General features: G+C 36.2%; 1 protein-coding gene and 1 pseudogene across 9 annotated transcripts in view; both read left to right on the forward strand.

Annotated features, from left to right (window-relative positions):
- SWT1 (SWT1 RNA endoribonuclease homolog) overlaps positions 1-27,423 on the forward strand; it is a 146,123-nt gene that overhangs the window by 110,835 nt on the left and 7,865 nt on the right. For all 9 annotated transcript variants that reach the window (XM_033196718.1, XM_033196720.1, XM_033196719.1 and 6 more), the window contains 2 exons: positions 14,677-14,743; positions 20,132-20,196. In XM_033196718.1, coding sequence (XP_033052609.1) covers positions 14,677-14,743; positions 20,132-20,196 — 132 coding nt within the window. The remainder of the gene's footprint in view (positions 1-14,676; positions 14,744-20,131; positions 20,197-27,423) is intronic.
- On the forward strand, positions 23,764-27,079 carry LOC117074835 (annotated as a pseudogene).

Here is a 27,423-nt window from a genome sequence, read left to right on the forward strand (position 1 = left end):
ATGGTGGTGTGCATGGAAAAGTTTTTTATTTAAGAGCATATGTGATTTGAATTTGCAAGATGCAAATACCAGACTCCAAGAAAACCTAAAAAAAGTAAATAAATAAACCCACAACAACCTGAAGTGGTGCCACCTAACTGCTTTCTGTTTTTTCCTTTTATTTTTTTATAAAGCTACATCAATTCTAAATGTGTCCATTAGATCAAATTTGTTCAGGCTGGTCTGAGTGCAGTGGTGTTTACAACTAATTGATCACAGACAGTTACAGATTTCTTTGTTCCTTCTCCACTCCCACTGCTTCACTTTAGCCTAAAGAAAAAAACTGATTTTATGTTGTCCATATTATTATATACTTGCTGAGTTTTTTCTCTTTGATCAGTTTTATGATTTATTTGATCAGATTTATGTTAAAAATTTCCTACTGTAATTGTGGGATTTTCAGTTTCTTATTGTAATGCTGTCAATTTTTGCTCTGCATATTTTGAGGTTAAATCTTTCTGGTGAATTGATCCTCTTTACTACTAGTGAGACTTTCTGCCTTTAAGTTTGTTTTGTTATATATTAATACTGCTAGACCAGCTTTTTGTTGTTATTAGTATTTTTTCTTTCCTTTATTGTCAACCATTTGGAGTCATTATTTTCTCTAGCTAGATTTTATCTATCCAATCTGACAATTTGTTTTTTGTTTGATAAGTAAAACAATTTATATATTTTTATTGTGATTATTGGTATATTGTATTTGGACTAATTTCTACTATTTTAAAAATCTTTCCTCTTGTTTTTATTTTATTATTTTAATTTTTTAAAAGTTTAGTCAAGTGAAGCAGTGGGAGTGGAGAAAGAACAAAGAAATCTATTGTAACTGGTTGTGGTCAATTAGTTGTAAACACCACTACACTTGAATCAGCCTGTCTTTCCTCTTTATCATACTTTTTCTTTGTTCTTTTTGCCTTTTATTAGATTGGTCAAGATATACTGTTGTTAGTTTTTCTAATTCTCCTTTTTATCCCTCTACTAGTTTGGAGGTTGTACCTTTTGTTTGTTTCATTATTATTGTTACTCTTAACTTAATAAATGTGTACTCGATTTATAAAGTCTAAAGTGTCAGTATTGTTCAGATCCTGAATATAGCAAGCATCTTAGAACACTTTGAGTTCTGGCCGGGCGCGGTGGCTCAAGCCTGTAATCCCAGCACTTTGGGAGGCCGAGACGGGCGGATCACGAGGTCAGGAGATCAAGACCATCCTGCCTAACACGGTGAAACCCCGTCTCTACTAAAAATACAAAAACTAGCCGGGCGAGGTGGCGGGCGCCTGTAGTCCCAGCTACTCGGGAGGCTGAGGCAGGAGAATGGCGTAAACCCGGGAGGCGGAGCTTGCAGTGAGCTGAGATCCGGCCACTGCACTCCAGTCCGGGCAACAGAGCGAGACTCCGCCTCAAAAAAAAAAAAAAAAAAAAAGAACACTTTGAGTTCTGATCTCCCTCCTGTCATCTTTCCTGTCTTTATTTTCTAGCATTATATAATGTTCCATGTTGTTTTAAATCACCACCCCAAATTATTTGTTACTATATAAAATAGTTTTTGTTGTGTTTAGCTTTGTCATGCTTATTTATCATGCTTTATTAGTTTTTTAAAAAATTTCCCTTGCTTCCTTCATTTTACTCGTCTTCCGGGATTCAGCTTCCTATTCAATGAAGCAAAATTTTAGTAGTTCTTTCAGTGAAGATCTGTTAATGGTAAATATTCTTATTCTGACTGACGTGTTTTTATTTTGCTTTCATTCTTGATTGATAATTTTGCTGGGTATGGATTCTAGATTGACTATTATTTTCCCTGAGTAGTTTGAAAATATAATTTTATTATCTTCTGTCATCTTGGAAATGGGAAGTCTGCTGTCAGCATATTGCTTTTTTGGGTAGCTAATGCCATCTTTTCTCCTGAATGCTTTCAAGATGTTTCTCTATATCTTTTATGTTTACAATCCTGTCACACTATATCTGGGTATGGATTTTGTTTTGTTTATCTCTCTTGAGATGTGGTATGCTTTTTTCAGTCTGAAGACACATCTTCAGTTCTGGAAATTCTCACTCTTCATCTCTCCAAATATTACCTCTCTCTCATACTCCTTAATTCTCTTATATGGAATTCCTATTCCTGGCTGTCCGCATTCTATCAGCCATATTTCTTGACTGTTGTTTTTTTCATCTCTTTTATTCTTTGATGTTTCTTTCTGAATAATTTCCTCAGGCTTATTTTCTGATTCACTAAATCTCTACCCAATTAAAAAAAGTTTTTGATCACTTAAAATGTACATAATACCTTTATGTTATTTTAAAATAAAAGGTGAAAAATAAAAGGTGAAAGTTTTTCTTTTCACCCTTTTTACTTCAGCTCCCTGTTCTCCTCCTCAAAGTCAGCCAATATTAATCAATTTCATGTGCTGCCTTTCTCTTGTTTATGTTACCTGTTTTAAAGACAGACTACCCTGGAAGCTCTTTAATGGAAGGAAATATTTTGCTTTTTGATATATTCCCATCTCACACAGTAGTTAACATGCAATCAGCAATCAATACGTGCAGGAATAAATAGAGAGGAAGAAACTACGTGGTCATTTGAATCTTCATACCATAATTGCAGAGTCATAGGTACAGAGTTTAGTCCCCAGATTTGCAAGTTTAGGAATTGTATTTTACCAGTTTACTGAGAACTTAGATTCACAATGGTCAGATTTGAACAGAATGAGGCTGATACATCAGAATGCCCACTTACTTTTATGTTGAGATTAGTAACTGCCAACTGAACCAAAATATTTATAAATTGAGTGACTTCTAGAGGGAAGTTTACACTGCAAACTAGATTACTATCAAAGTTTTCTTGCTGACTCCTGGGGACATTGACCTCAAGCTAAAGTACTCTCTTTTCTACTATAAAACTTTATTTGCCAAATAGGGCAGCCTTTTTCCTATATAGGGAAATTCTTGTTCTTGATCCCTTTTTCTATGTAGACCACTTCTTGTCAATTATGTCAGCTTAGTAAAGTTATCTAAAACATAATTGGACAGATTTCAAGATTCTTTATAGCACTTACATTACATTCATATTTCCCTAAAGAGATACCCTGATGACCTTGATTAGAAGTGGATAGTCACTAAGGTTCTATCAGCAGTACATCTGTAAGCCATCTCTTAGAGTGGGTATTAATCTAATCTGTTATACAGCAAGAGGCATGGGTGAGTACTTTAGAAATGCCGTGGAACTTACAAAGCATACTTGTTTTTAAGCTTAGGATGGGAAAGGAAAACAATGGTTATTTATTTTAGAGGATGAGTGCACATGATGGCTTAGTGCACATGATGGTAGTACCAAAGAGATGCTAAAGATATGGGAAATCATCCTGTAGCCCAAGGGGCAAATGTGATGCCAGAAATTTGAGGTAAAAACCAGGAAGGAGTCTAGAAGACACTGGAAAGGATTGGAGAACAAAGGATAAGGGTAGGTACAGGATGAGAGGACCCAAGACATTTATCTTTAAATGGTGCTAGAGTACTCATGCTTTTATTTTACTGGTCAATGGCTGTGCAGTGTAGGTAAATTAATCCAGTTTAATACTATAGAACTAGTAATGAGGATTGAAGAGGAGGAGTAGAAGGAAAAGTTTATGAGATTAGCTTCACAAATGTCAAGGAAAGAATAAGTTCCAAAAGAAAATGAATCTTTTTTTTTTTTTTTTTTGGAGACGGAGTCTCGCTCTGTCACCCAGGCTGGAGTGCAGTGGCCGGATCTCAGCTCACTGCAAGCTCCGCCTCCCGGGTTCACGCCATTCTCCTGCCTCAGCCTCCCGAGTAGCTGGGACTACAGGCGCCGCCACCTCGCCCGGCTAGTTTTTTTTAAATATTTTTTAATAGAGATGGGGTTTCACCGTGTTAGCCAGGATGGTCTCGATCTCCTGACCTTGTGATCCGCCCGTCTCGGCCTCCCAAAGTGCTGGGATTACAGGCTTGAGCCACCGCGCCTGGCCGAAAATGAATCTTTAACAGCATCATGCTACTACTGAGAGGCCAAATAAGATATGGTTTAAAAGTGTCCATTAGATTGAAAAACACAGAAGTCATTGGTGAATTTGGTGGTGGCAGTTTCATGAGAATGTTGGGGCAAATGTTAGATAGTAGGCCAAGGAGTGACTTGGAGGTGAGGAAGTAGAAATAGCAAAAGAACATAATTGTAGCTAGAGGAGATCACAAGGTCGAGTGAAAGGGTTGTGTTTATGAATATGTGTATTAGACTTATTTGGAAAAACAAAGGGTCCAGTCAGTAGTATAAATGTTTCTTAGATTATACATGAAAAGATAAAATCATTCATAATAATATAAATACTAGAGCAAAAGTGATTCTGTAATAATGACACATGAAATTTTTCTTGACTCTTTCCCCACAGTAATTCTACGAAGTCTTTGGTTCCTTAAAAACCTCCTTATTTTCTTTTATCAAGAAATTATTTTCCTTATTCTCCCTCCTTAAAAAAATGTAATATTTAAAATTTTTAATTGTGGTAAAATGCATATAACTTACAGTTTATCTTCTTAACTACTTTTAAGTGTACAGTTTAGTGGCATTGAGAACATTCCTGCTCTTGTGCTACCGTCACCACTGTCTATCCACAGAATTCTTTTCATCTTGTAAAACTGAAATTCTGTAACCATTGCATTAACTCCCCAGTTTTCCGTCCACTTCAGCCCTTGGCAACCACCTGAATTTGACTACTCTAGGTACCTAATAAGAGTAAAATCATACACTATTTGTTCTTTTGTGACTGGCTTATTTCACTTAGTGTAATGTTTTGAATATTCATCCATGTTGTGGTATATGTGAGAATTTCCTTCCTTTTTAAAGCTTACTATATTCCATTATATGTGTATATCACATTTTTTCACCATTCATGCATCAGTGGACCCTTAGTTTGCTTCCACCCCTTGACTATTGTGAATAATACTGCTATGAACATGGATAAACAAATACCTATTTGAGTCCTTGCTTTTAATTTTTTATGTGTATAGCCAGAAGTACACTGGACCATGTGGTAATCCTATTTTTAATATTGTGAGAAACTGCCATATTATTTTCCATCACAGCTGGCTGTACATTTTAATTTCCAACAACAGTACTCCACATCCTAACCAACGCCTGTGATTTTATGCTTTTTTTTTTTAACTAGTAGTCATCATTATGGGTATGGGGTAGTATGTTGTGATTTGGTTTGTCCTGTTTTTATGAAAAGTCTAATATATAAAACTGTACACTTTCAAAGTTGATCAATTAAATGTGTAAATAAAAGGATTTTTCTTATGCTTCAAAATTTTTTTCCTCGAGGTTCTTCTAAATAGAACATTTCTTTAATGTTGTTGATGTATTGTCAACAGTCTCTGCATCTAGTGAGGTATGCTTGTAATGAGGCAGTAATAAGCTTGTGTCTGGGCCCTGATTGGGTATATTGAGATCTTAATGGCAGTATGAATAAATGGTGGAAGGATATGATTTTTTGTTTCTTTTACTGTCAGCTCTTATCTTCAGTTGCTCCTTCCTTATTAACTAGAGTGATCCTATTTGTCGTATTACAGTGGAAAAATAGTAGATACCTGATAGTGAGGTAGGATTAATCAATTAGAGAGGAACATTCATAGAGTATTAGGAGAATCGTGAGTATTGTGTAGATTTAGCTGGCACTATCTGGTTTCATAGAGGGCACAGGACTCATTGAGGACCTGTTTGAATCTCACTGGAGCCTCACTAAGTAGAAAAGAAATGAACCCACTTGTCATACTTGTTTCTGGCTCCCTTTAGTACATGGTTAATCCTGATCATAGAACTGGCCTCCAGCAGTACCAGCATCCTAAGTACTAAGATTATCATCCAAGGAAGCATAATGCTAGAAAGCAAAGCAAAGAAAGTATTTAACAACTGACTACTCAGTGAATTCCACATCATTCTCATATTCTGGGACATGCTCCATCTTGCTTCTAATCATGAGGTACATGGCTCCCCAAAGCTGGGCCACCAGTATCTGTGGATAGCAGCTGTATATTAGTTAGCTAGAGCCACCATAATAAAATACCACAGACTGAATGGCTTAAACAACAGATGTTATTTTCTTGTAGTTCTAGAAACCTAAGTCCAGGATTAAGGTGCTAGCAGGGTTGGTTTCCTCTGAGGCCTCTCTCCTTGGCTTGTGCTTGGCTGACTATTCACATGATTGTTCTGTGCACATGTATCCTTGGTGTCACTTTATCCAAATTTCCTCTTTCTTTTTTTTGAGACAGGATCTCACTCTCTGTGCCCAGGCTGAAGTGCAGTGGCCTGATCTCAGCTCACTGCAGCCTCAACCTCCCCAAGCTCAGGTGATTCTCCTATCTCAGCCTGCTGAGTAGCTGGGACTACAGGTGTGTGCCACCACACCTGGCTAATTTTTGCATTTGTTTTGTAGAGATGGGGTTTCACCATGTTGCCCAGGCTGGTCTGAAACTCTTGGGCTCAAGCAATTCACCTGCCTCAGCCTTCCAAAGTGCTGGCATTACAGGCATGAGCCACAGTGCCAGGCCCAAATTTTCCCTTCTTATTAGGACACCATTCAGATTGTATTAGGGCTCATGCCAATGGCTTCATTTACTCTCAGTTACCTTTCTAAAGCCCTTATCTCCTAATAGATCCACATTCTGGGGTATTGGAGGTTAGGGCTTCAGCATACACATTTTTGGGGAACACAGTTCAGCCCATAACAACAGCCAATACCCAGTAACGAAAACAACAAAAAAGTGCTGGATTTGAAGAAACTCAGAGTGTTGTGATGAACTCTTGGGGTGCGTTGTGGCTGGTGTTTTTCAGAATTTCCTTAATAATGATGTTAGGACCCCATGATCCCCTGGCCTAACTCTACCAGCTCATCTCAGATCACTTTGCCAAAAATGCCTCTTTAGTCATGAATGAGAATCCATCCTTCGCTTGCCCAGTATATCACAGAAGAGGCTTGAAAACACCTTATCTACATGGACTCATTAGCTAAGATAAGAATATGCTGTTTTGTAGACAGTTTTAAGATTTTTTGAAGATGGTTTCAACTGAGCACTAAACCAAATTAATGAGATGGATTTTTGATAACACAGGCTGTCTTTTCATCAGTCAGAGATTTCCAAATATTTCCAGTCCACTTCTCATGACTTTTCTAACAATAAATCGTGGCATTGATTTCAGTTCCCATAGATTGACCCAAAGTCACATAAAGATGAAACTGGAACTAGAATTTTGCATCTTTTACCCTGGCAGAAGATTGTATTAGGGCCCATGCCAATGGCTTCCTTTACTCTAAATTACCTCTGTAAAACCCTTTATCTCCAAATACATCCACATCTTGGGGTACTGGAGGTTAGGGCTTCAACATATCGATATTGGAGGAACACACTTCAGCCCATAACAACAGCCACCATCACAACTCAGCAAAGTTCGGTAATATGGCTGCAGCTAATTATCAGAGTATCACCTTTTACCTCTGGGTGTGCTCCTGGATTCTGGTAATGTGAAACAGTCTTTCCTCACCTAGATGGTAGCCAGTGGGTAGGACATAGTTCCTGTGTTCCCTCCTGTCCATAAAATATTTCACAGACTGGGTTCTCTACTGATAACACTGATAACAATCATGGTTTTGTTCACACTTGGCTCCTTTTTTTTTTTTTTTTAACCTTTTTTCCAATAATCAATAGGGATTAAAAATGTGGTTAAGTATATAGCGACATCTTTTGCCTTTCACTTTTCTTGATTTCTCCTATTGATGTTTATTGTCAATATCAGGACTAAGGAGAGAAGCCCATTACTATTCATATGAATGATGTAAAAATTCACTGCTGGAGATGCCTTACGAGAAGAGAACAAGTCCCCAAACAGCTTGAATTGAATGTTCATTTGGTTCTTAGTTGACAAGCTATGTGATAATTTGTGGTGTTTTCAAAGATAAGAAATAAAATAATAATAGTAGTAGCTAATATTTTATTGGCCAAGTATTGTTCCAAGTGTGTTACTTATGTTAACTCATTTAATCATCTTAATAGCCCTGTGACATAAGTACTATTGTTGTCCCTGTTTTACAAATGAGAAATGAAGCATAGTGAGGTAAAATAAGTTATCTGATATCACTTAGCTGGAAAACAGTAAACCTCTGATTTTAACTCTGGCTGGCTGGCTCCAGAGAGACTGTGATCACAACCATTATATTATTATGTTTCAATGCTAATGAAGAAAATACAGGAGAGGAATAGGCTGGTGACCCAAGATAAAAGACAGGATTGGTTGAAGTTTTTATGGTATATATCGTGTTTTAACTCTTCTGCAAAATTAACAGAAAGCTGTAGTATTTATTAGTATATTCTAATTGTATGTATGTTTATGTCTAACAAACATTAAGACATATCTGTTCTTTTAACTATCAAATGATATTTTCCTACTCTAGAATTGCTTTTTAAGTTAATTTGAAATATAGTCATTAAAATTACCTATAATTTTATACCTATAAAATTACCTATAATTTTATACCTATAAAATTACCTATAATTTTATACCTATAAAATTACCTATAATTTTATACCTATAAAATTACCTGTAATTCCTATTCCCACCACCAACTTAAAAAATAAAAGATTTCTAGTATTCTGAGTAGATCAAATTTTAATTCTGAACTTTGTCCAAACTTTTGTCAAAAGTTTTTATGTTTAATACTTATATGTAATTAGTATAGTCAACCTATATGTAATTAGTATAATAAGCTTACAAATTTTTATCTTTGAAGGAAAAATAGAAACATAAAGTTTTAACAATTAATTTTGCTTAAATTGTTTAATTGCTCATTGACCATTTTAACTATATATGGCATTTTTTTTCAAAATCTAGGACTGATGGCTAGCTCTCATTTGCATAGCTGATTTTCCAAATTAACTATAGAAAATGTATAATTTTAGTTTTACTTGAAATAAATAATCCCCCCTAAAAGTGCTCTGAGATCCAAGACTTTTTTCCTTAGTGTTTCCTCATTGTGGATTTGATAAATTTTCACTGAGTTTATCAGCAACATAACTTAAATTCATCATCAGCAAAATCCAATTTGATAATATTGTTCAGGCATGTCACTGTATTAAAATGAGAAGAACAGAGCTTTGAGCCTCAGAGTGGTCTGAAGTTGAATTCTGGTTCCATCCATTCACCGGCTTTGTTACCTAGATAATGATTAGCCTTTTCTGTGTTTGTTTCCTAATATGGAGTTGAAAGAGTTGCTTTATTAAATTATAGAGATTAAAGGAGATAGCATTTATTCAGTCCTTTGCACTTAGTGGATGCTCAATAAATGATTTTGTTATCCTCAATAACAATGTAAGTGCTTCATAATATTTAAACTTTGACTCATTTATTAGCTATAGAGAATATAAAAGTGAGTTTTTAAAATAGTAAACATTTCCACTTCTTGCAATTCCTTTTAAAACTTCAATTTTTTTCACACTCTCTAAAACTATTTTAAATATTATATTAATGTAAATCATTGTCTTGCCAGAAGGGACCTCAATTTATTCAGTTCTGTGGGTTGTAAGTTGTTATTTATAAATGTCCAAGAATATATTTCACTTTTTTGAATTTCTAGAATTAAATGTTAAACTGGAATATTTTAGATTTATTTCCTTGTTCCTGAGTCTGCAACTTTATTTTTTCTAAATAGGAGATAAGTTTTATTTGAATTTTTAAAATTCAAATGGAAAATTTAGTCCATTTTAATGCATCATTTAAGAATTTTAGTCAGGTTATTCTCTTTTGTCTGTAAAAACTTGAGTGGCGGTTTATCACAACCAGTTACAGATTTCTTCTCCACTCCCACTGCTTCCCTTGACTGGTATTTGGGGGAAAATTTTTTTTTAAACCTTGAGTGGCATGGTCTTTTTTTTTTCTTGAAGAGATGTATTGATTTTTATCTGATATTGAGTTATATAGAAATGAAATTCGTTTAATTCAGATTAACATTAATGCTAATTGTTCATGGATAAATAGAATATTCACAGTACCTGTGTGACTGAGTCAGGACCTCTAGTGAGTGTCAGTTCTGTTAACCAACTTGCTTTGTGGCTCTGATCAAGATAAAACAACTACATTAGTGTTTGAACATACGTGAAATAATTTGCCAGAAGCATTTGATAAAAGGCAGCTTTTTTTTTTTTTTTGCTTACATATAAAAGCAATACTTTAACTATTTTAAATGGACTTTATTTCATTTGATTTTGTAAAATAATTTAAAGGCAAGAAAATGGTGTTGGTTGTCCTTTTATTGGTGGGAAAAGTATGAGTCCTAGAATCAAACCCAAGGAGATTTGAATATTTACCACCACTCACTGTGTAATCTTGGGCAAGTATCTTAAAATGTTGGACCTTGGTTTCTATATCTGAAAAGTGATTATTATATAACAGCTAATATTTACTGAGTATGTACTGTGTGCGCTAAACACTGTAGATGCATTACTTAATTTGTACGGTAACTTTATGGGGTTAACACTACTTTATCCCCATTTCACAGGTAAGGAGCCGAGATACAGAAAAGCAGGCAACTTGATCAAGATCGCAAAACCAAATTTAGGGTGTTAAAGCTGGGCTACATAATTAAATTCAAGGAGATGGTGTATGTAAAGCAGGGTCAGACTTATGTGTTTAGTAACTCATTATGTGTTGTTATTGATACTGTTGTAAAGGAAACCAGAGCATATCCAGCTGTGAGCTGCGGATTACATCCTGCTTCAACATCTGTTTCCAAAAACTCATTCCAGAATTTAAGAGTGAAATTTTAAGATTATAAACCACTTGAGGATAATGGACCATATCTTATTTTTAAAATATTTCATAGCTTGATATGCATTTGAGCAAATATGCATTTAATATATACTTAATGTGATTGTTATGAATTTCTTTTTAAATGACAAATGTGAATATATTTATAAATTTAAAAAATGGTCATTGTCTAAGAAATATTTTCCCCAAGGGCTAATTTCTTGATTCCACCATTCTTTTAAAGAGTTGCCATTGAAGGGTGATTTTAGGACTTTCATTCAAAAAGCCTTTTGTCTTCATACTGGTATAAGAAAAAAAGAATGAGAAAACTTTAGAGAAGGCTGACCTCTCAAGAATTTTTGTGTGGGGAATTACTAAGGCATTTTCTCTATTTTATTTTCTATGTCTTTTCAACAAGCTGTATTTCTAGTGAGTAAAAGTTTGCAATTTTTTGTGCCAGGCCACATTCCATTCTCTCATATTCAGAGTTCATAGGATGTAATGAAGTCTAAATTCAACCGCAAGTTGACTGCATTTTAATAAAGTTGTTCAGTCCATTCTGGGCTCAGTTTACCTCCAACCATCTTTCAAAATAAAAAATCTTATCACATATCCTATAATATATATCCTTGTTTTAAAAAGTAACATATATAGTTTTTATCTGATTATAAAAGTAATATATCTGAATGACAGTGAGATCCCAATAAGCCTTTTTTCTTTTTTTTTTTTTTTTTTTTTTTTTTTTTTGAGGCGGAGTCTCGCTCTGTCGCCCGGACTGGAGTGCAGTGGCCAGATCTCAGCTCACTGCAAGCTCCGCCTCCCGGGTTTACGCCATTCTCCTGCCTCAGCCTCCCGAGTAGCTGGGACTACAGACGCCCGCCACCTCGCCCGGCTAGTTTTTTTTTTTTGTATTTTTTTAGTAGAGACGGGGTTTCACCATGTTAGCCAGGATGGTCTCGATCTCCTGACCTTGTGATCCGCCCGTCTCGGCCTCCCAAAGTGCTGGGATTACAGGCTTGAGCCACCGCGCCCGGCCGCCTTTTTTCATTAGAATACAATTCTGTGATATTTTGTGAAATAACTATTTACATTTAGAACAAATTACTTCTTTCTTAGAAACTTAAAATTCCTGTGTTTCTTAATCTGTTTACAAGCAGCCATTGAAAAGTTGGAAGAGATGACCAAATGGACAAGAATGAGATATTTTTCTTCCTTTATTATCTCCCTGTGTCTGGTCAGGATTTGTTTCTTTCATGTGCTCTTTAGAACTATGAGGCTTTGGGCTACTCTGGATCGTTCAGCGTTGTATCCAGGGGCCCAGGTCTCAAAGAGTTGTTGAATGAGAAAATAAAGAGTCCCTTGTTCTGATCTGGGCATCTTGAGTACATATTTTACATTTTTATTTACTCATCAAATACACTGTGAGGGTTGGACGTTATTCACTAGAGTTTGTCTCGTCCTCTGGAGTCTAATATAGTATGTTAAACTTACTAGCCTCTTAATATAGAACATCTTGTTTTATCTAATTTTCTCACCCTCTTTTATGGACACTTCAGATTATTTCTAAAGCCATACAAAAGAATAGGTATAAATTATTCCACATGACTGATAGTTTGTTTTCACTTGGTTATCAAGTTAGAACACACTAGTTTGTTTCCCATTGCCTTTCTAAAGGATTGGTTTAACTTATCTAGAGAACTTTGTCTTCATGTTTTAAGCAAATTATGTATGGATCCTTCTCCATATGTATTACCCAAGCAAATTATGTATGGACCCTTCTCCTTATGTGGTATTCCTCAGGGCTTTTTTGGGGGGTTGAAAGGTTGTGTGTGTGTGTGTGTGTGTGTATTTTAAAATTACTTGTTGGAAGAAAAACTTTTTCTATGAAATAGTATTCTTATGGAGGTTGTTGCATATTCTTAAAGATGTTCTGTATGTATGCCCCCTCCAAGGGACCTTTAAAAATCTGACTATGTCCCGAAAAACAATTTATAAAAGCTCTCCCACAAGTATAATAAAGGCCAAATAGTCTAAGGATATAATTAAGATTATTGAGAACAGTTAATTATCACGTCTGACAGAATCAAGTATTGGCAAGGACATAAAGACCTGGAGACAGTGTTAAAAGCCATTAGGAATTTAAAAATTAACCAAGGTGGCTTGATTTCTCATTAGTTATATCAATGTTTATGTATTTTATGGCTTGAAACTACAGATGGTTTCCAGTTTATAATGGTTTGTTTTAGGATTTTTCAATTCTATGATGGTGCAAAGCATTTAGTACAATCCTTGACTTACCATGGGGTTAGGGTTATCTTCTGATAAACTTGTCATAAACTGAAAATATTACAAGTCAAAATGCACTCCTACTTAGGATGTTTTCAATTGACGATGGGTTTTTCTGGGTATAGCCCCATTATAAGTCAAGGAGCACCTGTATTAGATGATGATGATAGTTGTTACTGTCACTGTTATAATTGACATATACTATATAGTACTTGCTGTATTCCATATGCTGTTATAATGACTTTTCTTCTAGTAACTCATTTAATTCTTGCAGTAGCCCTATGAAGTAGGGATAGTTATCCTAATTTAACAGATAAGAAGATAAATCACATAGAAGTTGAGTAACTCCCCAGAGGTCACACAGCTAGACAAAGCTCACACAGCTGAGGCAGACAGTACTCACAGGCACTACACTGTACCAAAATGACAAGCTGGTTTACTTCCCTTTTTTTTTTTCTGAAAAGAAAAACAGTATTCATGCTGAAAGGATGGAAAAAATATTTAGTATAAGAAAATGAGAATTAATACTTTACTACTAGAAGGAAAAATATGTTCTTCCCTTCTTTATTTTTATGGCCTGGTGCTGTGGCTCACACCTATAATCCCAGAACTTTGGGAGCCTGAAGTGGGAGGATCCCTTGAGCCCAGACATTCGAGACCAGACTGGGCAACATAGGGAGACCTCATCTCTACAAAACTGATTTTTTAAAATATTAGCCCAACTTGGTGGCGCTTGCCTGTAGTCCCAGCTACTTGGGAGTCTGAGGTGGAAGGATCCCTTGAGCCCAGGGGATTGAAGCTGCATTGAGCCGTGATTACACCACTGCCCTCCAGCCTGGGCGACAGAGTGAGACCTGGTCTCAACAAAGTAAATTTTAAAAGTTGTTTTATTTCTGTTTCTGTCATTTGTTATTTTTTTGTAAATAAGTGTTATCTTCAACAATTTATATAATCTATTGATTTTTCGTGGAGCTGTAGGCTGATAGTTAAAGCAATGTTATTTGAATTTAATCAAGATCTTTTATTAGGATGTCTTTTAAGTGGCTGATTTCATCAGTTGTCTGTCTGGACTGGTTGAACATTTCTGTGGGAAATACTCAAGCTTTGTCTGGAGCTTAACAGATATGAAGTATAAATGCACTTCACATTTCTATCTATGCGTAGACTGTATAAATGCACTTCACATTTCTATTCTATGCATAGACTGTATAAATGCACTTCACATTTCTATTGTTTGAGAAATCTGTATTATTGTAACTTAAAATGTGAACTATAACTTCACGTGTAAGAATGCTTATAGTTGTTGATTAATTGATGTTATAAGTATGAATTTAAATAAGCAAAAACATTTTAATAAGTTGACCTGTGTTGAATTAAGTTTCTGGTTTTATAATTTTTAATTGATTTTTAAAAATATTATAAACCTTTAAGCTTATCAAACGGTAAGTTATCTCTCATGGGATGGGTATGTTTTGGGAGAAAGTTCAAGGTCTTGGTTTTTTCTGAAATCATTTATTCCCCCCCACCTTTGTTTTTATTTTATTTTTTAGGATTTTGGCCCCAAACAGTAATTATCAAGATGTTGAGACCCTCTATAACTTCCTAATCAACTATGAGGTATGGGAAATATTTTTAAATATTTATCACATTTCTACTTTAAACAAGTTTTAATGTAAATAAACATAGTAGGAGTTCTAAAACATAATGATATGCCATTTAATTGATATTTGCTTTAAATTATTGAATGCCATAAAAGTTTGTCAGTGACATATTCTTTTTTCTCCCTTTTAAAAACCTATATTTAAGGTGTATAGCATGATGTTTTGATATGTTATACATAGTGAAATGGTTTCTGTAGGTAAGTAAATAAACATATCAATTATCTCACAGTTACCCCTTTTTGTGTGTGTGACAAGAGCACCTAAAATGTACTCTTTTAGCAAAACTTTCGAATATAATGCAGTCTTATTAACTATAGACCTCGTGTTGTATGATCTGTAGGCTTGTTCATCCTACATATCTGCAACTTCCTATCCTGTGACCTACAACTGTCCATTTCCTCCCCTCCTCCCTGCCAGTGACATAGTCAATTTTTTCTTTCATTCCCTAAGTAAAAATATGAGAGTCCTAAAATAACACACTTTCTCCAGTGCGAAATTGTTTCTCATCAGGGGTGCTACAGGCATTTTGGACAGGTCAATTCTTCGTTGTGTGGATGTTTAAAATGCAGGATGTTTAACATCCCTGTACATCAGGTACTAAATGCCTGTAGCTATCCCAGTTGTGACAACCAAAAGTATTCCATCTCTCCATCCAACTTACATACCCAGAATACCTCAGAAAGGAAGAACTCCTGGTTGAGAAATACTTATTACTGGAAAGAAAAGCTATAATTTAGTTTCCTTTATAGTGGCAACATAAACCCTGGAGGTAGAACTAAATGAGGCTTCAGTGTATTTTGTAAATTAACCTGCGTGCTCTCCTTATCATTACTGAACCGAAGCGGGTATTCTGTTGATTGTCAATTTCTAGTTGCTTAATGCTCTTTGTTCATGTTTCCTCTAACATTATTACTTTCAATTTTGTGTGTGTATGTGTTTAATTTTTAAAACATTCTAAATGAAGGAATGTGGCATATATTCAGGTCTCACATTTCTTATGAAGTCAAACTCCTTTAAGTATATTTCTTCACTTTTATTCCTAGTTAGCTCTTCGTAACTTTTTGTGTGCCACATCTTCCATTAAGAAGCCAGTGATTAAGAACACAGACTCTGAGGTCAAACTACCTGTGCTTAAATGTTGGTTCTTCTACTTATTAACTAGGAAGAGTTATTTAATTCTCCTTGTCTCAATTTCTTCATCTATAAAATGAGAGTAACAATAGTAGGTAAATTATTTGTATTCTGCAAAGATTCAGTAATGTAAAATATGTAAAGTGCTCCAAACAGTACCAGGCACAGATGAGTGTTTGATAAGTGTTAAGTAGGTAAGAACCAGGCTCGGTGATTCACGCCTGTAATCCTAGCACTTTGGGAGGCTGAGGTCAGTGGATCGCTTGAACCCAGGAGTTCATGACCAGTCTTGGCAACACAGCGAGACCCCATCTCTCTAAAAAACAAACAAAATTAGCCAGAATGGTGGCATGCACCTGTGGTCCCAGCTCCTTGGGAGGCTGAGGCGAGAAGATTGTCTGAGTCCGGGAGGTCAAGGCTGCAGTGAGCCATGTTCATACCACTGCACTCCAGCCTGGTTGACAGAGCAAGACCCTATCTCAAAAAAAAAGGGGGAGGGTGATGGTTAACTAGTTTTAGTTAAGCAACCAATGGTGTTTATATGGGCTTTGTAGGAGTCAGCCTTAATTCAGCCGGGAGCCGTGGCTCACATCTATAATCTCAGCACTTTTGAAGGCTGAGGCAGATGGATCACTTGAGGTCAGGAGTTTGAGACCAGGCTGGCCAACATGATGAAACCCCATCTTTACTAAAAATACAAAAATTAGCTAGGAGTGGTGGCGAGGGCCTGCAATCCCAGCTACTCATAAGGCTGAGAGGCGCTTGAACCCAGGAGGCGGAGGTTACAGAGAGCCAAGATCGTGCCGCTGCACTCCAGCCTGGGTGACAATATGAGACTCCGTCTCAAATAAATAAATAAATAAGAGCCTTATTAATTCTTTATTACCACATTATATGATTATTAAGAGAACTTCCTCTTTTGAGATGATTCATATAATTATTTCATCTTATTTTCTGAATTGCTGGAGAATTGCTTGAACCAGGAGGTGGAGGTTGCCGTGAGCCGAGATTGCACCACTGCACTACAGCCTGGCTGACACAGTGAGACTCTTGTCTCAAAAAAGTTAAAATACGCCGGGCACAGTGGCTCATGCCTGTAATCCCAGCACTTTGGGAGGCTGAGGCGGGCAGATCATGAGGTCAGGAGTTCAAGACCAGCCTGGCCAACATAGTGAAACTCTGTCTCTACTAAAAATACAAAAAAATTAGCCGGGCATGGTGGTGGATGCCTGTAATCTCAGCTACTCAGGAGACTGAGGCAGGAGAACGGCTTGAACCCAGGAGGCAGAGGTTACAGAGAGCCAAGATTGCGCCACTACACTCCAGCCCTGGCAACAGTGTGAGACTCTGTCTCAAATAAATAAGTAAATAAATAAATAAATAAGAGCCTTAATTCTTTATCACCACATTATATGATTATTAAGAAAACTTCCTCTTTTGAGATGATTCATATAATTATTTCATCTTACTTTCTGAATTTCAAATCAAAACCTTAAGTCTAACAAAAATATATATGTGGAACTGGGCATGGTGGCTGTAATCCCAGCATCTCAGGAGGCTGGAGGTGGGAGGATCACTTGAGGCCAGGTGTTCAAGGCTGCAGTGAGCCATGATCATGCCACTGCACTCCAGACTGGGTGACACAGCAAGACTCCAGCTCTAAAATATATATGAACAATAGGATTTTAAAATTACATACGCTGGAAAATTCTGGGGCATAGTTCTTTATAATTTAGTACTTTCTATTGCCAAGAGTATTAGAAGAAAGTACCTAACTTATTAATTATAAGAATATATGGATCTGTTGCTTGATGATATCTTGTGATATAAACAAAGAAATTTAAAAATTAAAAAAGAATATGTAGATCTAAGAATCATATATATATATATGTCAGATATATATATAATATATATTAGAGACAGGGTCTTAGTGTGTTGCCCAGGCTGGGGTGCAGTGGCTGTTCACAGGCACAGTCATGACACACTAGATCCTTGAACTCCTAGGCTCAAGCAATCTTCCTACCTCAGCATCCCAGGTAGCTGGGACTAGGGGCACACACCATTGTGCCTGACTGATTCACAGATTTTAAAAATCATTTCTCTTAAAAGAATTACTTTTCCTACATCAGTTACTACATTGGATATATTTGTCTAATATAAAAAACAATGGTAGGACTGTAAATCTTTTAAGGAATTTGACTATTTTTATACTTCTCCTTTGCCTTTTCTTGAATTTTTAAATTAAAAATAAGCCATTTCTAACATCTGGCTTTTATTGTAAGTAGCACAATTAAAAAGTAATGATACCCATTTCACAATTCACTTTATAGTCACAACTCTAATGTTTGCTAACAGTGGCATCTTTTAGCTATTTTTTCCCCTGGAAATTAAAATTGTTCATTTAACCATGGAGGTGATATTTAACAGTTGTAATTTCAAATGTCTCAATATGGGTAAGTGAAAATGTCTTCGTAGTCAAAATTAATTAATATGGTGAAGCAGACCATCATGAGACTGTGCTTCAGTTTTTCTTTATTAGTAAAGTAACTACCTACTTTGTAAATTATCTGCTGTAACCTGGAATTATGTCACCTTTATACTTCCAGCTGTGTTCTTGGATAAATGTCTAAATGTATGTGGATGGTTGCTTTTACAACTAAAGATAAATCTAGATATTTTTTTAAAAAATCTATTAAAAGCTTAACATAAATTATTTTATATTCATATTTAACAGATTCAAAGTCAGTTTTTCAGCTGATTTTTCTCAACAGTTGATAGAAAATGGATCATTCCCTTCATCCTCTGACCAAATATCTGCAATGTGTTGACATTTGGTGGCCTGTGTTCTGATACATTGTAGGTCCCGTAATGTGTGGCTATGGTGAAAATATCAGCGGCCCTTAGGAGAAGGCAGAACATGTAAAGAAGGAAGAAGTGGACTGGTTGATAGTTTAAATGAATATTTTATAATATTTTTAGAAGATTCTTTTAATAAAAATTGTGGTAAATTGTATACCAATTTCATATAATCATTAAATATGATATCAAATATTATATAAATACTAGTAAATATATAAATATATGCTAACGTTAAGCAAAATATCCATATTATATTCATTTAAATATTTGGAAAACCATATATATGTGTGTGTGTATATAAATATATAATTTTTTTTTTAATAGAGACAGGGTGTCATATGTTGCTCAGGCTAGTCTCAAACTCCTGGGTTCAAATGATCCTCACACCTTGACCTTCCAAAGTGCTGGGATTACAGACGTGAGCTGTTACATCTGGCCAAAAAACTGCATATTTTTAAACTTTCAGTGAATGAAACGTTTTCTATACAAATATGGTAAACTTTCTATGAAAACATTGAAGAAAGTCATGGAGTTTTTACCAATAAGCAATACATTGAATCGTATAGAAGACTTTTATGATATGAATCTTTAAATTAGTAGTAATTAAATCAGGGTGGTATCATTCTTCCTCACCAAAAAATGCATGCCAGCTAGCAACACTTAGAAATATTTTTTTAAGTAAATTGAATAGAAATTAGCCTTATTGTTTCCTTTTACTAATTCTAAATTTCTGAAAATTTAGGCTGATCAAAATAATTTTTCTCTGCAAGTTTTCAGATTCTCCCTTGTAGATAAATAGGAATGTTGTCTAAATCTATAGTAAGTTTCAAGAAATAAAAGATTCCTTCACTGTATCTTCCATATGTGTGCCACAGCTAGTTTTTATATGATGAAATATTTTTATATTTGTGGTATTATAAATTATATCTCTGAATTACAGATATTTATTAACTTAAACCTATAAGTTTAAACATGTAGACTCCAATAATCTGAAAAATATATTTCTTTAGAAAATGTCTATAAATAAGACTTTTTCCTAAACCAGATAGAACTGTCTGCTGTTTATAATCTTATTTGTGTTTTTCTGTCCATTTGATCTCTACTATGTCTAGGTCCATCTCACCTCTGCTGGTTCTACTAACAGATTAAGTTGTAACAGTGGGATTCATATTTTTGCACACAGTTCCATGTTAGCATTATGGTCATTGCACTTCTTATTGTTACCGTTTAATCCTTTTTATGCAGTAACTAGAAATTTGAACTTTCCTCTCAGAATATGGGCTACTCTAATTTTGCTGCCATCACTCATTTTATTTAATATAATTTTTAATAACTATATCTTGGTTCCTTTCAGGTAAATAAAAATGTCAAATTTACTGCCCAGGAACTTTATGATTGTGTCTCTCAGACTGAATATAGGTAAGCCATATCTATACATAGGTAGAAACCATTGTAACAAGCTTTTCCATATACAGCAGCACTTGGTGGTGGTGGTGATGTGTTTTTTCATTGTCTTTTCACTACACTATGTTTTTTTTTAACTTTACTAATATGAAATATTTCCTACATACAAAAAGTCATGTGTTGTGTGTTTATCAGCTGTAAGGTTTAAAGTGGTTCTCAAATTTTTTGACCTCAAGATTCTGTTACATTTTTTAAAATTATAGGAGATCCCAAAGAGCTTTTCTTTATATGGTTCATTATCTAGCTATATTTGCTGAATTAAAACTTAGAACTGAAAATTTTAAAATGTTTATTAATTCATTAAAAAACAACCACATGTTAAGATAAATAACATATTATGAAAATATTAAAAGTAACATTGTTGTACATTTTTGCAAATCTTTTAATGACTGACTTAATAGAAGGCAGCGGGATTCTTATAACTGCTTTTGCGTTCAATCTGTTGTGATAAGCATGGCTAGATTGCTGGAAAACTACTGTTCACTTTTGTGAGAACAAGAGTGCAAAAGACAAATCACATCTTAGTCTTTATTTATTTGTTTGTTTGTTTATTTTTTTCTTTGAGATGGAGTTTTGCTCTTGTCGCCCAGGCTGGAGTGCAATGGTGCGATCTCAGCTCACTGCATCCTCCGCCTCCCAGGTTCAAGCGATTCTCCTGCCTCAGTCTCCTGAGTAGCTGGGATTACAGGCACCCACCACCACGCCCAGCTAATTTTTTATATTTTTAGTAGAGACAGGGTTTAACCATGTTGGCCAGGCTGGTCTTGAACTCCTGAGCTCAGTTGATTCGCCCACCTCAGCCTCCCAAAGTGCTGGGATTACAGGCATGAGCCACCGCGCCCAGCCACATCTTAGTCTTTTTATGGAAATAGCTTTGACTTCTTTGACCTCGCATACCCTCTGAAAGAGTCTTAGATTCCCTGTGGTCCCCAGACCATGTTTTGAAGAACAACTGATATAAAAAATACCCATCTGCCTACCATTCAACTAACAAACTTGAATTTTACCCATTTCTAGCTGTAATCTCCCTTCTATTCTCTCTCGAGGGATTGTATCTTTATAGTTCTCATCTTTTTTTTAATGGTCTTACTGAGTATTATAACAAAAATATGTTGATTTATTTTGCTGATTTTTGAACTTAAATATATCACACTATATACTTTTTTCCCCCAAATAATTTGTTTTATAGCACTCATACATAACAAAAAGGGCAAGTATTATAAATCCAATTCTTTTTTTTAATCTTCTTTTTTTTATTTTTTAATGAGACAGGGTCTCACTATGTTGCCCAGGGTGGTCTCGAACTCCTGGACTCAAACAATCCTCCTGTCCCGGCTTCCCAAAGTACAGGGATTGATTACAGGCATGAGCCACCATGCCCAGCCACAAATCCAATTCTTATATACACAGGGTATAGTTGTGAAGCCTTTGCTGTAGGCTAAATGTGTACCCTCCAAACTCATACATTGAAATCTAATCCCCAGTGTGATAGTATCAGAAGATGGGGCCTTTGAGAATTGGATTAGTGCCTTTATAAAAGAGATTTCAGAGCATTAGCTAATTCCTTCCCTTCTGCCATGTGAGGACACATAGAAGGCACCATCTGTGAGGAAGAGCACCCTCACCAGACACCAAATCTGCTAGTGCTTTGATCTTGAACTTCCCAACTTCCAGATCTGTGAGAAATTTATCTTGTTTATAAGCTGTCCAATCTAAGATATTTTGTTATGGCAGCCTGGACAGTCTAAGATATCCTTCTAATTCTAGGCCCAGGCAAATTTATAAGGAGCTAAAACTGTTTAACTCCTTCACTGTTGCCTTCCAATACCCTCCACCACTACATATGCCATTTTAGCTTAACATCAGGATTCATCCATGTTGATACATGGGGCAGTAGTTGGTTTTCAGTGAGTTCTATTATAACACGACACGTGCATTTGTAAATGTCGCCACTGCATTGTATAGTCATGCAATAAAAACCACAAGGCTTATGGGAAAAATCAGATTAGGAGCATAACATTTAACCTCATTTGGGACACATTTTTAAAAAGATAGGAACTTAATAAAAGTATCACTAAACCACAGTTCATTTGCTATTTATAACTTACATATGTACCTGTGTGGCTACAAAATATTATGAGCAGGCCTAGTGACAAAATTAACTATCAAAATGCTTCTATTAAAGCTCCAGACTGATAAATTTGTTGGAGGATATCAGATGTAGGATTGATAGTCATACATAAATGTTTCAACACAACTATGAAAGTTCACCAACTCATTAGATCAAAATAAGTTTTTCAAGAAAATCAGAAGCCATTTGGCATATACAAATCTGTTATAGTTGGGGGAGAAAATGATTTCTTGCCCTAATCTTCAGATTATCAGTGAATTGGTTGTACTCATATAGATTTTTACATATAATCCACAAAGTATTGTGTGAGATGTGTCAAAAACATAACATCTTCCAACTTTAGCCATATTTTTTAGTGTAAAAAGCTTATTGTAGATACATGGAAGCCACGTTCTCTTGAAGCATGATCCTAGTAGACATCTAGAATTATTTTGATTTTAGCATACTTTTGGAGTAGTTAGCAGGGTTTTTACTGGGGAGAAGTTCAGGAGTCAGGTCAAATGTTCATAGTTAAAGTAGTTGTAGTATTTTTTTTTCTTTGTTTTCTTTCCATTTACTGTGTCAGGGATTTAAACTATGAAGTTAATCAGCAAACCCTCTTTTATATGCAGAAGGGTGATTTTAAAGAGAAATCAAATATATTTAATATCTTGAAGGCATTAAAAAATGGTAATTGCTGCTCAGCAAGCTTTCAGTTAATAGCATTTAGAACTTCTGGGTTTTTTGTGAAATTATTTGCCGGTATATTTGCCAGTATCTTCCATATTCGTCTCTGGGGTGCTCCACAGCTTAAAATTTTTTCGAATAAGCTGCCAAAAGAGAGAGGGTTTTTTGGTTTCACTGGTTTGTACTAGATATGGGGCTAGTTGTGGCAGATGAAAGGTGACACCATTTTCCTGTAACTCAGAGATGAAAACAGAAGAATGATTTAACTTGAACATAGATGACTCCCTTTGGGAATGTGAAGGACAGTTACTTAATGTTTAAGACAACTATTTAAATTGTCTGAATTTGATAATCTTTGTTTTTTTTAAAGCATTAGTTGTAAACAAGGAAACTGTTGATGTGCCACACCATACTTATTGCAATAAGGAGATGTGAAATAATGAGAAATTTCTCTATGCCCTGATATGGTTAGGTTTTGTGTCTCCACCCAAATCTCATCTTGAATTATAATGCCTGTAATCCCTATAATTCCTACAGTTTGAGGGAGAGGCCAGGTGAAGGTAATTGAATCATGAGAGCAGTTTCCCCCATGCTGTTCTCATGATAGTGAGTGAGTTCTCATGAAATCTGATGGTTTTATAAGAGACTCTTCCCACTTCACTCAGCACTTCTCATTCCTGCTGCCTTGTGAAGAAAGTGCCTTGCTTCCCCTTCCGCCTGAGGCCTCCCCAGCCATGCTGAATGAACTGTGAGTCAGCTAAAACTCCTTTATAAATTACCCAGTTTGGGGCAGTTCTTTGTAGCAGTATGAAAACGGACTAATGACAGTCGCTGACTGGTTCCTGAGACAGAGGTCCTAAAACCCTTAAAAACCTAAAACCTAAAACCAGATAGGATTTCTGGGAGAGTCTTTTGTTCTAATCTTTGGTCTTTAACCTGGGCTCCTGACACAGAGCTCCTAAATCTCTTGGAATTTCCTAAGTGATAGAAGCATTGTTTGCTCTAATGAGGCAACTCTTGGTGGGCTCCTGGATGGGGCTGGTCACCAGAAGGACCAAGCCATGATTAGAAGCTTAACACATTCAGCTCTACCCGCTATCCTCTGGGAAGAGGAGTGGGGCTGGAAGTTGAGTTAATAAATCCATCATGCCTATTGGATGAAGCCTCCTCCATGAAAGTTCCTGAACTGGCAGCAGCTGCCAAACTGGAATAAGAGAAGCTGGGACTGGAGGAGCTGCAGGAGTCCTTGCCGCTATCGGTGTTTGTGAGTGGCAGGGAGCCAGGCCTTGAGGGATGGGGTGTGCTGTGATGCCAGAGCTGGTGGTGCAGAAGGTGGTGTCTACCCCTGTTGCTGCTCAGTGTGGTGGATCAATTCAACTGATTTGGCGAGGCTGGAAACCAGAAGCAAGCTACTGGGGTCATGGCAAAAGAAAATACTTGATGTGTCCAAGAGTTTTGCAGTCCCTTTTTATGATAATGACTAAGTCCTTTTTTATGAAGATGACAAAGATGATTCTGTCTGATTTTTAGACCAAGATTAATTGGAAAACATGTATGGAATGTTTAAGAAGGTAAATGCCAGAGAAAGAATATTTGAGTGGCACCACACAGGCCATAAACTTTACAAGAATGCCATTGCCATCAATGAAGTAATGAAATGATACTGCCCTAACTCTTGTTTTGCTCATTATTGATGTGAAACCCAAGGACCTGAGCCTGCCAACAGAAGCATAGATTTCAGTGGAAGAAGTTCATGTGGATAGAACTACAACCATAAAAACATTTGAGCTTGTGACCAGTGAAACCAGAGCAGAGGAAACTGAGGCAGTCAGAGTCAAATGCTTCTTATGAGACATCAAAGACACTACCGTGGGCACTCTTTCTCAGCAGATTATAAAAAGTCTCTGCATGGCTTAAAGGGACTGAACTCCAAGCTTCTGGATATCAGGAGCTACCAGGTAAAAGTAGTGACAGGCAGGCTACCCATAGACCATCAGATCATCTACCTGCTGTAGGATGTCTTCAGCCTGCTGCCAGATGTCAGCCCTGATGAGTTTGTCAAGGCCTTTCACCTGAAGACTGACAACCACATGGAGGTGATATACGTGGCCTTGCTGGTCTGTTTTTGGCTGCCCTGCACAGCCTTATCAACAACAAGATTGCCAACCAGGATGCAGAGAAGAAAGAAGGACAGGAAAAGGAGAGAGCAAAAAGGATAGAAAAGATGACGGAGAGAAAGGTAAAGATAAAGAAAACATAAAGAGTGATATAAAGGAAGAAGAGGAAAAGGAGAAAAAGTGAAAATGTAGCTTTTAAAATTTGTAAATTAACCTTATAAAGTAAATCAGTGTGCTGCTAGAAGGTTCTTGCTTGCTTTTAGTGCTTTTTGAAAAGCTGTTCTATTGACAGCCCTCTGCTTCTGGCCACCCTTGCTTTGGCATTACATGGAAGCAAATGGATAGAGGGACTGGTCTTGTACCTAATACTGCAGTTTCAACTGCTGTGAGTTGCGTATATAATAGCTCCGGCTTCAGATTGTGTGACAAAAATTAAGAGAAGTGAACATAACATTTTTGGTACTCTTCATTCTTTACCTGTAAAACCAAGAGTTGAATTTTCCCCCACCTTAAAAGACTCTTGGGGTCTATTTCTGGTAATTTACAAAATTCCTGAATGGAGTGCATGAATTCCACCCGTTCTCTGCCTTTTAACGCTTTTGAATTCTGACCCTTTTGAACTCTGTTGAGAAAATCACACCACATTTTGGATCTACATATAGTTCTGGCATTCTTAGGGCTTGGGATCCAGCTTTATATTTTGTTTACCTTCAAAGAAAATTAAATGGTTTGCTTAAAAAAAAAAAAAAAAAACTTCCTGAACTACCAGGTTCAGAGAGCTTCCAGGTTGTTGGACTCATGGAGTTGCTTGGGGGGTGCCACACACAGAGAAGTCATGGAAGCTCCAGCCCCTTCCAACATATACGTGGTAATATCAAGTATTTTATTAAAAAAATGAGTAAAACATAAATGTTTCTTTGAGTTCTGTAAGCTGTCCTAGCAAACTGAATCTGAGGAGAGAGTTGTTGTGGGACCCTCCTGATTTATAAGCCAGTTGTTCGGAAGTATAGGTGACACTGTTACTTGTAGTTGTTGTCTGAAGTGGGGGGCAGTCTTGTTTGACGAGCCCGCAACCTGTGGGAGTTGACTCTGACTCCAGGTAGTGTCAAAATTGAATTGAATTGTAGTACACCGAGTTGGTGTTCACTGGAGAATTGCTTGCCATGTGGAGAAAACCCCACACACACCTGGGGTCAGAATTGTTGAGTGGAGTATATGAGAGTATAGTAGGAAACCCCACAATCTCCAGGTCGACCAACTGGCTATAAATTGGGGGTTCCCATGACTCCCTCTTCAGGTTCAATTAATTTGCTAGAGTGGCTCATAGCACTCAGGGAAACATTTTACTTACATTTACCCATTTATTGTGAAGGATAAATTAAAGGATACAATTGAACAGGTAGATGAAGAGAGATACATAGAGTAAGGTTCAGGAAAGTCCCAAACATAGGAGCCTCTGTCCCCATGGAGTTAGGTGTGCCACCCTCCTGGCATATGGATATAATTAAGTAGCTCAAGAACATAAAACTGTTTGATGGGTTCTAATAAAGCAAGGAATTAAGGTTTTATATTAAAGTAGCTTTAATGAAAAGTGAATTCCATAAGATACAGAAGAACCTTGGTGCTTATATCTGCAATTCAGCTGGTGTTTTCTCTTCTCCAGTTTTTAGACTCTTTGAAGTAGCTTTTGCTCTTGCCAGTGGAGTGTCTGAGCACTGCTCACCCTGAGCAGATGAGAAGTTTGCTTCAAATCCAAGATGGTAAATTAAGGAGATTATCAAACAAATCTCTTGTGTGGTATCTTCTATCTTTATGAGAAATTAGTTAGGTACAGCATTTAATTCACTTTTTTTCTGTCTTGTAAGTTCTTGACAAAGTGTTTTGACATGTTTGTTAGGCGAGTTTCTAAGGTTTTTTTTTTTTTTTTTTTTTTCACTTTATGAGATGATAAACTAGTTTGTGACATCAGCCTCAAAGTACATGACTGTATGAGATGGATACCAAACCAAACTGTTTTTCTTGCTCTGAAACTCATCACAACACACTTCTGACACCAGGCAATCAGATGTACCCCATCTCCAACATATCACATGTGACCTTTGTATCTCTCTTTTCTCACTTAGCATAATGTTTTTGAGGTTCATTCACATTTTAGCATATATCAATATTTCATTCCTTTTTGGGGCTGAATAAGATTCCATCACACACACACATATACACACACCACATTTTGTTTATTCATTCATCTCTTGATGGACATTTGGGTTC

The sequence above is a fragment of the Trachypithecus francoisi genome, unplaced genomic scaffold (assembly GCF_009764315.1).
Source record: "Trachypithecus francoisi isolate TF-2019V2 unplaced genomic scaffold, Tfra_2.0 Lachesis_group5, whole genome shotgun sequence".
Lineage (NCBI taxonomy): Eukaryota > Metazoa > Chordata > Mammalia > Primates > Cercopithecidae > Trachypithecus > Trachypithecus francoisi.